Source organism: Neolamprologus multifasciatus, chromosome 2, assembly GCF_963576455.1.
Source record: "Neolamprologus multifasciatus chromosome 2, fNeoMul1.2, whole genome shotgun sequence".
Lineage (NCBI taxonomy): Eukaryota > Metazoa > Chordata > Actinopteri > Cichliformes > Cichlidae > Neolamprologus > Neolamprologus multifasciatus.
In genome coordinates, this window is record NC_140440.1 from 9,405,027 (window position 1) to 9,418,093 (window position 13,067).

The 13,067-nt window shown below is 39.3% G+C and overlaps 1 protein-coding gene across 1 annotated transcript; it reads right to left on the reverse strand.

The window, feature by feature from the left end:
* Positions 1-239: 239 nt before the first annotated feature.
* qdpra (quinoid dihydropteridine reductase a) lies at positions 240-11,247 on the reverse strand. Its single transcript, XM_085178473.1, has 7 exons — positions 11,058-11,247; positions 10,881-10,973; positions 9,965-10,061; positions 9,056-9,196; positions 5,291-5,399; positions 3,265-3,348; positions 240-1,434 (listed from the first exon to the last, which is right to left on the reverse strand). The coding sequence occupies exons 1-7, from the start codon at positions 11,145-11,147 to the stop codon at positions 1,332-1,334; spliced, it is 717 nt and encodes a 238-aa protein (XP_085034599.1). The 5' UTR covers positions 11,148-11,247; the 3' UTR covers positions 240-1,331.
* Between the last annotated feature and the right edge of the window lie 1,820 nt (positions 11,248-13,067).

The following is a 13,067-nucleotide window of genomic DNA, read 5'->3' on the forward strand; positions in this document are numbered from 1 at the left end:
TTATCTTACCAAATGTCGCTTAAAAAAATAATCCACAGCTACTTGAGGGAAAGAAATCAAGTAAATTAATTTTTTACTCTAACTTGTCTCTTTTCTGCCAAACACGTTACACTCAAATATGACTTTAGGGCAGGATGTGAAAGTCTATATATCTGTAACTGATAAGACAAAGAACCAGAGAAACTACTGTGAAACTACTCGAGTGGGCCTCAAATCTGAAAATACAGTATCAACTGTAATTATTGCAACATGAGCTTTATTATTTATGTCTCACTAGATTTTTTTTTTAAAAAACAAATATAATTTTACAAACACCAAAGCATCTTAAACTTCAACTGCTGTTTTCAAACAGGATGACAATTTTCTTTGGATTGATTTAATGTGAATATTGACACAGTTACAACACATGACTCAGAAAACCCACAACAGGAACAGAGCACTTTTCATACTGCAGGCAGCAAGGACACTTTGACTTGATAGCTACATACAAAAAACAAATAAGGCCACTCCACTTTAAAGCGTTATTGTCCGTTTGAGAGAAGACAGCGGCTTTCTTCGACTGAGTTTCCGCAGTGGTAGAGGACCTAAACAGTGGAAACTAAAAAGGTCTACGGATCTCACACATTTCACTGGTCACTGTCACGTGTTACATTTTAGAGGGAACTGCTATGGCTAATGGATGTGATTATGAGGTTTCCAATGTGCTTTTCAGAAGAATGAACTTTAAAATGTGGTAAAAATCACAGGGTAGATAAGCCACTGCTCATTGATTTTCAGCAATTACCCGTATTAAAAATGTTATGACAATGAAAAGGAAGGACATCACTTTAGTTTGAGTTTAAAGCTACATTAGTAAATTTTATTACCTCTTGTTTGCATCTGATGAAATAAGCCTAAAATATTTATAACACCGTTTACTCTGAATGCTCAGTTACCACAATTTCACATCACTGTTCAGTGAAATAAAATCAAATATGCTAGGTAAGCCTTGATGGTCCATCCGTGAAGAATATTTCAGTTACTAGAGATTGAAGACAGTTTGATTGGCTGTTACAGTCAGATAGTTACAATGATTGACAGCTAGATGGCGCTGTGAGGCTGTATTTGCAAAGAAAGCCCCGCTCCTCCAAAACAAACCCATCTGGTCATCTCTGCTCCACCTACCCATTTTATTTAGCTCCTCTCTGTCTCCAGCTCTGTTCTTCACCTCTACACCTCATCACTCCTTCCATCTCTCTCTCACCTTTCTCTCCTCAAGCCTCTGTATCCGTTTCCATCCATCTTTATCGCTTCCTCCCTACTAACCCCCACCCCCACAGCTGCTCTGTCCTCTACTGAGCAGCAACAGCCTGGGTTTCGCCTCCGGAGGTCACCAGCTCCATGAGGCTTCCTGAAGATGGTCGGTTCACCCCGGTGGCCCAGCTGAAGAACATTCTGAGGAGGGGAAAAAAAGGGGGGGGGGAGGGGGGGACTTTTTGAGTAGTTGAATAAAATCTTCAATCCCTTTTCATGTTCATTCTTATATATATTATATGTGTACAATGTGCTGAAGCTTTTGGTTCTTAGTAAGTGTGTTTGCTTTTTCCAGTTCATTTGTTGGAGTCAAGGAGGCAGAGATGTGTCTGGAAGATGAGCCACACCTCAATCATATTCCCCTGATTGTTTTATTAGATGCTGGCAGCGTCAGTTCTCTCTTGCTTTCCCTCTGGTGGGCTGCTTTTATTCCCTGGGCGACATCCTGCTCTATGACTGCAAATTCACAGCCTAAAAATGGTACTGTTAACTGCAGTTAAATACAACGCAATGGTCACGGAGTTAGTTTCTCACTCAGATCTGCCCCTCGCTCAATACATGTGCATCTTATGTTGAAAACAGTCAGCTTAGAGCTTCATTACAGGATGTCGCAGATCAGTGGTCGATGTCAAAGCTATATTTTTCTTTAATATACTGTCTGTAGTTGTAACCTTATTCTTTGCATACATTTACAACTCTTTCCGTTCATCCCCCGTTACACACCGAATAACTGATCAGCATATCTAAATTTGTGGGTTTTTTTAGCTAAATAAGCCAATAACTCCTCCAGTCATGTATTTAGCATAAATCATGAATCTAAAATCTAACAAGCCTAGCACCAAAGATGCCTTCAAATACAACGTGAGTTAGTCTGTTAACTTAAAACAGTAACATAAAATCTAAGTAAAAATAGCTTATACTGGAAATCAGTTTGGTTTAATAGATGAACAGTGGCCAGAAAGGTAAGCACAGAATAACAATAGGTGCTAAAACAAACTAACCGCCACCTTCATTAATTTCGGGTCACATAGACTGTTTCTATTTCTGTCTCCAGACCCTCATCTGTTTCCTAAGGGATTATCAAAGTGGATCAAATCCCATCTAATCTTCACTGGCCGACACAGACATAAACGCAGCCAAAGCCAAAGCGTTCATTCAGTTGTACACCAAGGATTAAAAAAAATTAACAAATTTATCAAAGCTTTAAGTAAAGGCAGAGTGGCTCATGTAGCTCAAAGTTCTATTTGTTAATAGAAGTTTAATTGTCTCATTGCTGTTTAAAAAACCCCAGAAGAAGTCTATTTTGCCATCTTGTGGTGCAATTCTATATTTTAAATTTTATTTCTTTTTGGGTTAATAATATTCATATGCAGCCAAACCTTCAGATCCTCAAAAGAAACCCATTCCAGTTCATGAAGATGTCAGAATACATAATATACATATAAGCAAAACAAATCTGTCCTAACAGAATTTTTAAGCAGCTACTTGCAAAACACTTTGTATTCTGTGTTCATGCCTCCTCATTCTTGTGCATAATTAGACATCCTCAGGTATTTCCAGTCACTTTAATGTAACGTAGTTTGATAGCTGGAAGTGTTTCTGTGATCCCAAGCATCAAAGGTAAATGTGACGATTACGGTGTCAGCCCCTGAGAATCAAAGAGCTTCTTAGTCCAATGCTGAACAATCAGAAAGAAATTCTGTTTCTTTGCCCACGCTGTCTTAATAACAGTGTGAACAATTGAGAGTCAGCAGGGGGGCCGTTGTGAACAGAAACAGGCAGAGGAGCTGTACAGCAGTTGAACGATATCAAAGCATTTAAGAAGTATATTAATTTAAAATGCAAATAATAGGGCTCCTATAAAACTGAACATCTTGAACATTTCACCATTTGAAAATTGATAAAAACATATATACACACCCCCAATCTAAATAAAAACAAAGAAGAGAAAAAGACTGCTTTGGCACTCACTCTGCAATATACTCCAGCGGTGTCCAGGTACTGAAATCTGCTTTAGGCATGAACTTCCTGTTCATCGGCGTATCCAAGGTAACGCTGCCAAATGAAGCCAGATGACAATCAGGGTGAGTAGCTGCGTCTGAGCAGCACAGAGGAAGCAGGGCGTGCAGACTGCAGCATCTCCACACATACTATATATCACATGCAGTTTCTGAGGGGTTGAAGTCATTTCATAAGCATACTAAAACTGTATTTTACAGGAAAATTGATTATTCCGTATAAGTTAGACATCAACATTCAGCTTAAAAAAAAATGTTTAGGGATTATGGCAAAAGGCACAGGAGGCTTATTTTAAACTTGAAACAGCCATCGCTCAGACAATAAGGCTTGCAGTTAATGTGCTTGAGTGAGGACATTTGCATTGGGCGTGTTATCATCTGCCAGGGCAATCCTGTATTGTCAGACTGTGTATTCCTGCAAAAGCCATACAATGGGTAAACATCATTTTCATTCTATACTGTGCTTTGCAGAAATGTTCGGGTCACTATATGGTGGTGCCACAGCATCAGAGACCTGCATGCAGCAGAAATGCAAGTCATGGGGCTAATGTTAAACAGATGTGACAGTATGCTGGAGAGGCAGCCTGGCCCCATACTGGAGGAAAATGCAGCCAAACAGAGCGCGAGGGGTGGATACACCCCCTAAAAAGACATTTCTTTCTTCTCATGATGACAGTGCAAAAGCTGCTTTTATATCCAATAACTAAAGAGAGAGCGCAATGATGCAAATACAGCTGCGTGTCATTCATCTAAAGCATTCATGTGCAGATCCACTGCCTGGAACGGACACCCTTATTCATCTTTTATTCCTGCATCTTATCCTCACCTCGTACTTATCTATCCAACATAACAAAGAATACGTGGCACAGCTAATTTTATAGCTTTCATCTTCAGTCCTTTCACCGACTGCTTGCCGTGCTGGTGTATTTAAAGCAGCTCTATACATGACTTTTATGTTATGGTGAATACAGAACACATTTTTAAACCTGCGTCTGTAGCACAAAAAATGACTTGAATTCATTCTACCGGTTTGTCAGTCCTGTTTTATTAATAAAAGTCCGCTGCTGGATATGGATTAGAGACAAATCTGTTCCCTAAAAATATTAAAAACACACTAGAAGAAGCAATATACAGTATTACCCTGCAAGCGGAACACCAGCACACTATCCAAGGAGAAAAAGAAATCTTTTTTGTCATACATGCTTTTGCTAATACAGGCAATCTAGGGGTTTCTGTGTTACCACAAAATCAACTATTTTTACCCCATAAAAACAATTCAGGTGGGTTCTGAAAGTAGACACCAAGGTTAGTCCATGTCAGCAGGGCGAACAGGAGCGCAGAGGCACCTGCAGACAATTCCTTGGTGAAAATTGTAAAACCCAGTGTGGAAAAAGACGCAAAAAAAAGGTGCAAAAACTCACCACACACAGTAATGAGCAGTAACTGTATAATATAATTAAAGCCACTTGTTTTCTCATAATAAAAAGAGCAACTTATGTTTTGAGGAAAGCACATTTGTGTGAATTGTACAGTCAAAAAAAGCTTAAAAATATATTAAAAACTATTGTAGCTTCTTATTTTAAAAGGTTAATAAAATCATGCCAGGCCATATAAAGCTATTAAATTCTATTAGCTTCAGTTTGTTGCTTTTTGCTAGCAGGGATAAACCAGAGATTTTACACATAAAGTGTGCTCAGGATTATCTCGACTACGTTTTAAAATCTTTAAAAAACAGACTGGGGATGAAAGCTGGTAAGGACTGCTTTTAATTATTCAATACTGATAACTTTGTTTCCTGTAAGTCTGGCTTTCCAGTTGTATCTGCTGTAAATACAAACTAATCTGAGGGTGAGAAGAGAGCAATAGACTTTTCTAGTTTTAATCTAGCAGAGAAGACTTTTTGTTGATTGTTCCTTTAAGGACAGCACATGCTAGACCTGCTTTTGTACATCTTGATTGTGTTTTATTTCAGTACTCACGGTAGTATAGCGACAGCAGCAGTGTCGGCAGGCATCCCGCTGTTTTTTGCTGCGAGACTCTGACACAGCTGGTGGACGGCTGCTTTGGCCATGCCATATCCTATCATGCCTGGGGGTTGCAGTGGAAACATTATTATTTTAGTTTCCTGGAGAAAATTCAGCTTGCAAAAGGCAACGCACAACACAATATAATCGTTACACAGAAAGTGGACGGTACTGATTTGTTGAGAGGGGTCAAGTGGACAGACCAGACGTCTGTGAATCTATGTGAGGAACATCTTGAGACTTTCAAATGCTTCCCTGTCTTTTACATGGTTTGTAAATGTTAATATCGACTTAAGGCTTGACAGTCTGCTTACTTGCATACTGAATCTGCACATGAACCCAGCCTGGGAGAAGGAATTTTCTGACTCTTCAGCATCTGGAAACAGTAAGTGTCTCTTCCCCCTAAATGATCTTATGAGAGGCTTATAAATCCCCAACCAATAGAAACTAGGGGTGGTGGCATGACTTTGCTATCAAGCTTTTGTTTTTCCTGCACGAGCAAACACTAGTAAGGAATACCAGTCTTGCAAATGCATCCACTCACTGTATACTGACCAGATTAGAATGTGAATTTAGACAACGAGACATGTTCAGCCCATTATTAAAAAACATAAATCTGATTTCTGGCTCTGTTGCATGGATACACATACATTCACCTGAAAACATTTTGGAAAGAAGGGAAAAAATAGAATTTACACTATGCAGACTCACATTATTATCTGCAATACAATAGTTACAAAACATGTTGTGAATTTGCAATTTTGAGTTGTTATAGTTTGCATTAGACGTTTGATAACCGCTGAGCCATCATGCTGGTCACCTCTCTCATCTGCTTTATTCTTCAATAACTAAGCTTAATTATTTAGTCTTGTAACAGACACACTCAATAGTTACCAAATGATTAAACTCCAAATCTCATGCTGATAATTTAGTGATTCTACCTAACAGCAGCTGCAACTGGTTGCAGTAAAACAAGTTATATACTGACTCTAGGATTACCACTGCATCCACTGGAAGTCTCTTCATAGTGTCTTCATCTCTGTTGTGTATGAGAGACTGGTTTGACTACTGACTTATCATCTAGTGAATGTTAAATGAGGCCAGAATGGAGTTCTCCAAGGAATTTAACAGGCTACAAGTTGCATATCTGGGAGGATAATCACAAACCATGAAAATTTCACAAGGCCAAGCAAAGAGCTCGGCATTCCTTTTGAACTGTCTGGGGTTCAAACTCTGCTCTTAAGCTTAACTGTGGGGTCAAATTCTCAAAAAGGGCAGTCATAAAATTTCCAACCTTTTCTTCACCTGCTGGCTTTTTGTTTTTTCTTTCAGATTTCTAGTAAATTGGGTTTGCTCCTCAGAGAAAGGAGCTAAGAAACAAGATTGATGTGCTACTGGGGTATGTTGAGCCTAAACCCAACCTTGGTAACTTACGCTGAACACAGAACCAAGTCGTGAGCAGGTTTTTTTTACCAAGTTTTGGGTTGAAATTGGCTGAAAGTGCCACGTTTTTAGTTTCTTTTCACAACTTGCCCCAAATGCAGTATATATTCTTTACTGAAGGAAAACACTTTACACATGTTGGGCCACACCTTACTAACACCACCAAAATGAAGCTCTAAAGTAAAGTTACAGAAATGCAAACTACACAAACTGGAAATGTACAAAAAGGGAATTTTCATGTAGATGATGCAGAAAATGCCTATTTTTTTGTGGTCCCTGTTATGAGGGTCATGCCCGTTATCTCTGACTGGGTTTTAGGTTTTGTCAAGACAGCAAACACAAAGAAAGCCTGAGTTTGTAAAATCTGCTGCGTCGTAAATCCCTCTGAAAGACGAGTATGACAAGAACTTTTAACTACTTTAAACATTTGGTCAACTCAAAATCAACGTACATTGTCAGTGTATTAAGCGATTCCCTTCATTTGGTCTGTTATCTCACACACCTGCAGCATTTAACAGCCTTTTCATCCATTAAACTTTGATGAACAACAACAAAGTCAAAGTCAGTACAATTACTCATCCTAATATCCTTTCCTGTTTCCTCTTCATAGATGATCTGGATTTGGCTCATTAACTCTCCACTCATCTTGTTTGATCAAAGCACTCAAAAAATAAATAAATAAATAAAATAAAGGATGAGTGTAGGTGCCTCTTAAACCCGTTTGTTACATTTCTTAACATTTAGTACTTGTTATTGCCTTGTGTTTAATTAGAATTTGAAGATTTTTTCCCCACATGTTTACTATGCAGAGCGCTACCTAAATGCTCGTACTGCAGAGAACAACTAAAATGCTTTAGTCTGATAAGTTAAAACACTGCATGGGGACATTGTGTGAGGACCAACAACTGCTGAGTCACTGTCTTCCTAAGCCGGCAGCCAATGAGCTCTTCGGCTCTGTGTGGGCTGCTGAGCCAGGGCTTTGTGTAGCTGTAGAATTGGATCATAGCCCATCACATGGCCAGCTTGGTCACAGGAGGGGTTTTTACAAATCACATGGCCCTGGATTTAAGCCTTTATGGACACTACATGAGCTGACGAGCTGGAGCAGTATCACATGGTAACAAGGCTGCAACTAACAAAGTATTTGACTATACTAATTAATCATAGATGTGGACTTTAATTAATTAAGTTAAATAAAGTGATTTCTTTGGACTCTGTCTTAATTGGTTGTTTAAGTGGCTGAGTATTAAACAACCCCATGGACGGCCTGTTCTAGTATGTGAATAAACACTTAGGCATAAAATTGTTGTTAATTTTAGACACTTTGTTCCTAGCACCCTGTCGCAAAAAACAAACTTAATTTGTTCTAATTTCATTAATTTAATATACAAAAACAAAGCCAAAGATATCACAGTTTCACAGATATAAAATAGGATTTTGCACCAACAAGATGAATGCTGAAGAACTATTAACCAAAACACAGGAGTGATACACCTTAAATACTACCTACAGCATCTGAACAGTGTCTGACAGTCTTATCCTTAAGAAGCAGGAAAAAAAATCCCTGAAAAACCTGACACAGGAACTGAGGAATGCATCTGGCCCTTCAATGAATCCATCTACTCCTGAAGCCTCATGAGAAATAGTTTCAGTAGAAGGCTGGATGTCAAGAAGATATTATTCGTGAAGGAAGGCAAATGGCGAGAAACAGCCAAGGTTTGCCAGATTACGAAAAGAACTGAAGTGAAAACATGTTGTATGGAGCGATTAATCCAAATTTGCACATTTCAATAAATCGCTACACCCATTTCCCATTTTTTGGGGAAAAATTAAATTTAAATTTTCCTTTGGTCTAATTTATCTACTTTCATTAACCTTATTTTTTATTTATTCACTCTTGCCCCGGATATCTTAAAACGATTAAGCAGGTCATGGTTGAGTCGATTGCTCAACAATACAGGGGAAGGTTTGTGGTGGACAAACATGCTGTTTTGGCAATCAAACCAATTACTTTTTGTTCGTGAAACAGACTCACTAACCAGTGAGCACCACTGCTGCTGCAGAGCTCATCAGCGATTCTGTCTTTTTCCCTTCTGTTTTGCTTCTTGGATCAATGTTATCGACACATTTCGCCCCCAATCGCACACACTGCTGTGAGCAGGTGCGCCTCTGATCAGTGTGTCAATTACCCTGGTCAAAGTCTGTAACCCTGAGGAGCGGGCCATCAGTTCGCTATGATGAGAACAGTAAACACTCAACAAAAACTGTGTGCCTCACCGCCGGTGCCTGACTGGGCTGCTTTAGCTCCAGCCAGAGTCAGCAGTCCGCCTGTTTTTAGGTGCAAGGCAGCAAGGTGGCTGGAGATGGTTGAGGTCCACACGCTCTGTTTCCACATCAAATCGGCATTTTTGTACAAGTCTGTAGGAGAATACAGAGAACAACATCTTAGCCTGGCTCTTCAAAGCAGTGCCGAAAGCTACGAGTACCTCTAAAAGGTTTGTTTGATCTGTACAAAAACTTGAGTAAAAAAGATCAAATTACCATTTTTACAGGGTTACTGTGTCAGATTATTTCTTGGCTTGGACCAGAAACGTCCTGAAGTCTTACCAGACTGCCTGATAACCGTTCATTGCCAAAAATCATTGCTGGCACGTAACTCATCTATTAAATGGCGAATTGCTGTTTATAAACACTGGTATTTGTAAAGATTTAATACACTAAGTTGTTAATCTGAGCCGGGTAGACCAGCTGTTTTGAGTAGCTTCAATAATGCCAGTCTTTTCATCTTTGCCAGAAACTGAGTGCCTTATCCTCCAAATGTTTGAAATGGCTGAATTTGCGGCAACCACAAAATTCTTATTAGCTGCACAGTGCACATCAATTCTGGCACTTCAAGAGAACTGCTGCTTTCCCTTTGCTGCCAGGTACAGCTATGGAATAAATACCAAAAAGCTAACTGGCAGAACAACAATCTGGCAAGCTTTTGGCCCCGCAGAACAAGATTTAAACACTTCTAAGTAAATGAGATTCAAGAAAAAGTCTAATCACAAATATCCCTTAGACTTTATTTAATTACACAGCAAATTGTTTTCAAGTTCACAATTATGCATGGGAGACTGCAGGAAAGCTGGCTGATTATTAACACCAAAACAAATAATAATTTAAAAAAAAAGGTTGAACTCTGACCTTTGGAACTACAGTTTCCTCCCGCCCATCCTCCCGCCACGCACAAGATGGCATCCACTTTCTGTTCCCCTAGCAACTGGGCCACATCTGCCGTCACCTGCACAAAATGAGAGCTAACTGCTAACACAATGACATAAAGCCACTGGGCTGACGCACGAGCTGAATGGCATTTAAATGTCAACTAAGCATCAGCTGGAGAGTGTTTGTTCTGGTAAACAAACAAAGGAGGATAGCTGTAGAAATTATCCTCACTCAGTCAGTGTACTGTTAGATTTCGAAAAACACACTTTTTATTTTATAAAGTGCAAAAAATATCTTACCAAAAGCAATTATACAGAGAGAAGGGATGCTACCGATTTTTAATCAAAGTCACATAAAATGGGCAAAAAGAGATGCATCAAATGCTAAATATATTTCTGTGTGTCAAATAAGACCGCTCAGATCAGCTTTAATAGTTTTACCTACCTTGGGTTTTTATACCCTCTCTATCCTTAGACGCTCTCAATGAACAGATTTGAACTATAAAAGCTACTAAGGTGTTCAAGAAAAAGAAGTATAGTTTAAATAACCATTAATGCTGCTTAAACAAATAAGAAAAAGAAAATCATCACAGTAATCTGACTCTATCATAATCTCTCTACTACAAAATCCGAAATCCCCACTTTCTCAGTTGACGTGAACGCAGCATTAGCTTACACACATTTTAGCAACTCTACTATTACTGAACAATGCAAATAGTTGTAATAAAAATAACAACAATAATAACAATAATAAAATAAAAAAACAAACAAATGTCATTAGAGTTATACTAAAGTCATATGAAAAGTCTGACTTTAGCTGTCGCAGTAACAGCCCTACTCCTGTCTGTTAGCGCTTCAGTTTTTGCACTGATGAGCCAGAAAGATCTGTAGAGCACCTGTCCTGCTTGCTCGGTGAAAGACTCCGTCATCTTCACGATCACGTTTTCATTAGCTTCTTCATTTGCAACCATGTCGATGCTGGCGACCCACTATTTAGTGCACAGAGAAAGAGAAATATAGTTAGCTCACCGTTTATTAGTGCTAGCATGCTAGCGTTAGCTGTCACCACTCACCCATCCTTTAGATTTGAAATACGCGACACACTTTGAGCCCAGAGCGCCTCTCCCACCGTAAATGATCACCCGGTTAGCAGCCATGTTCATGCTCCAGTTACCCGTCAGGAGTGAGAGCGAGAGAGCTGCAGGGATTGAGCTTAGAAGAGCAGAAGGAGGAGGAGGAATAGGAGGCGTTTCTCTGAATGAGCAACAAGTTGGTTGAACTAATGCTGCGTTCAACGACTGTAGGAAATCACCCACTCCAAAGTGAATCCTGAAGCGAATCAAGCTGAGAGCTGAAACCAAAAACTGCAGTTCTTGAAATAGGCACTGGAGAGCGAGTCAGTCCCCACAGCCAAACTTTACAGCAATAAAAAGCACGTGGTCAATGCCCGTACACTGAAAAGGAGTATAGAAAAGTAAATAATAATAATGATTTAAAAAAATAACATGCTTATGTTACAGGAAAAAGTTTGTCCTCCAAGGATAGGAAGCTGTAACTGGTAACTCTCTGCTAATTTGAGTTACTGAACAGAACCTGTCCATCTGCTGTTGGTGCATTTTTGTGAGCAAAAGTCTTTTAAAAATGTTATTATTATGAACGATGGATTTAGATTTAGGTTTTAAAATTGAATTCAATGCAGAAGTGCCTGAAACCTGAGCTGTTTTAACAGCCAACGACAGGTGAAACACTAAAAGGCTGCTAAAAGGATTCTGTTTGAACTCTATGAAAAAATGGCCTTGTTGTTGTCTGACTTGTTGTTCTTTTACCTAATCAAACACTTTACAAGAGACTTTTTAGGCTTACTCGCTGGAAAAACGTTAGTGAATGAATATGTGTCTTCATATCAGGGACTTGAAAACTCGATGGGTCACACCACAGCGGGTACATGCATCATCATATGACTTTGTCACTTGGCAATAATTAGCAAGTGTGTGTCATTGAACCCAGTGACTCTGGATGAAAACATACAGTTTCTGGATGCACCTTGCTAAATCTCCCTGTCTTCAAATGTGGTTCCTTTTTATGGACAAAAAGCTAACACTGAGAGTTCAAAATGTTAGTCCAGAACCCAGCAGGTGACGTTCTAGAGGACAGGTGTCAAACACAAGGCCCGAGGGACATAAATGGCCTAGTAAAGACTCTAATCTGGCCCACTAAGTGTGTAGATTTTGATCTTTTAACTGTATTTTCACAAGATTTATAGCTTTTCCAGTTGAGACAGACTTCTTCCCCCAACCCTGTTACCATATATACTACACCAAAGTAATTAACTATCACTTAAACAATTAAGTGAAAGAAAAATCACTGTTTTTCCACTATCTACTATAGCTATAGACATTGGGTTTGTTTTGTTTTTGTTTTGTTTGTTTGTTTGTTTGTTTGTTTTTGTTTTTTTCGCCTGTCCCATTTGGTTCTTTAGCCATCAGAATTGTTGTCTGAAGACCAACAAGGATACCCAATGGATTTATTTTGCCAAATGGATCATCATGGCATTGCCGTATTGGTCCATTTGATCGACCTTTGTTTTTATTATTTATTTTATTTTCAGTTGTTACAGACGGGACAGACATGAGTGAGGGATAGGAAAGGGAGAAAGAAAGAGGAAGGAAAAGAAAAACAGAAGGGGAGAGGGACAGTGAGAAAGGGGGGAAGAAAAAATATCTCCGGGATCACCTGTTGAGAGAAAAAGAATAGAAAACAAGCAAAAAAAACAAAACAAAGCAACATACTATACACAACACCATCGCATTAATCTAGCTAAGTGTAAACAGCAGTAAATACTAAATATTGAATGTTGTTGTGCAGCACGCAGGACAGACAGCGCACAATGTGCTTTGAAGTAGCAGCCAAGAAAGGTGTGATTTAAGTCTACGAACAGTGAACACCCATGTGCACACCTGTGTGGATCGGCGCGCTTGTATTCAAATGGTTTCCCCATGTAATGGTCTGCAAGAGGATGTAGAGAGCCATAGCCCCGTCCCCCAGGGCATGAAGCAGGCATGGAGGAGATCCAGGCCCCAGAC

Bases quoted from the DNA above. Each gene is read 5' to 3' on its own strand.
- qdpra (XM_085178473.1), bottom strand. From the start codon at position 11,147: ATGAACATGGCTGCTAACCGGGTGATCATTTACGGTGGGAGAGGCGCT. The intron at 9,197-9,964 runs GTCAGAGTTCAA...ATTCTCCTACAG, and splicing joins AGGAAACTGTAGTTCCAAAG to ACTTGTACAAAAATGCCGAT. The intron at 5,400-9,055 runs GTGAGGCACACA...TGCAACCCCCAG, and splicing joins AGCCCAGTCAGGCACCGGCG to GCATGATAGGATATGGCATG.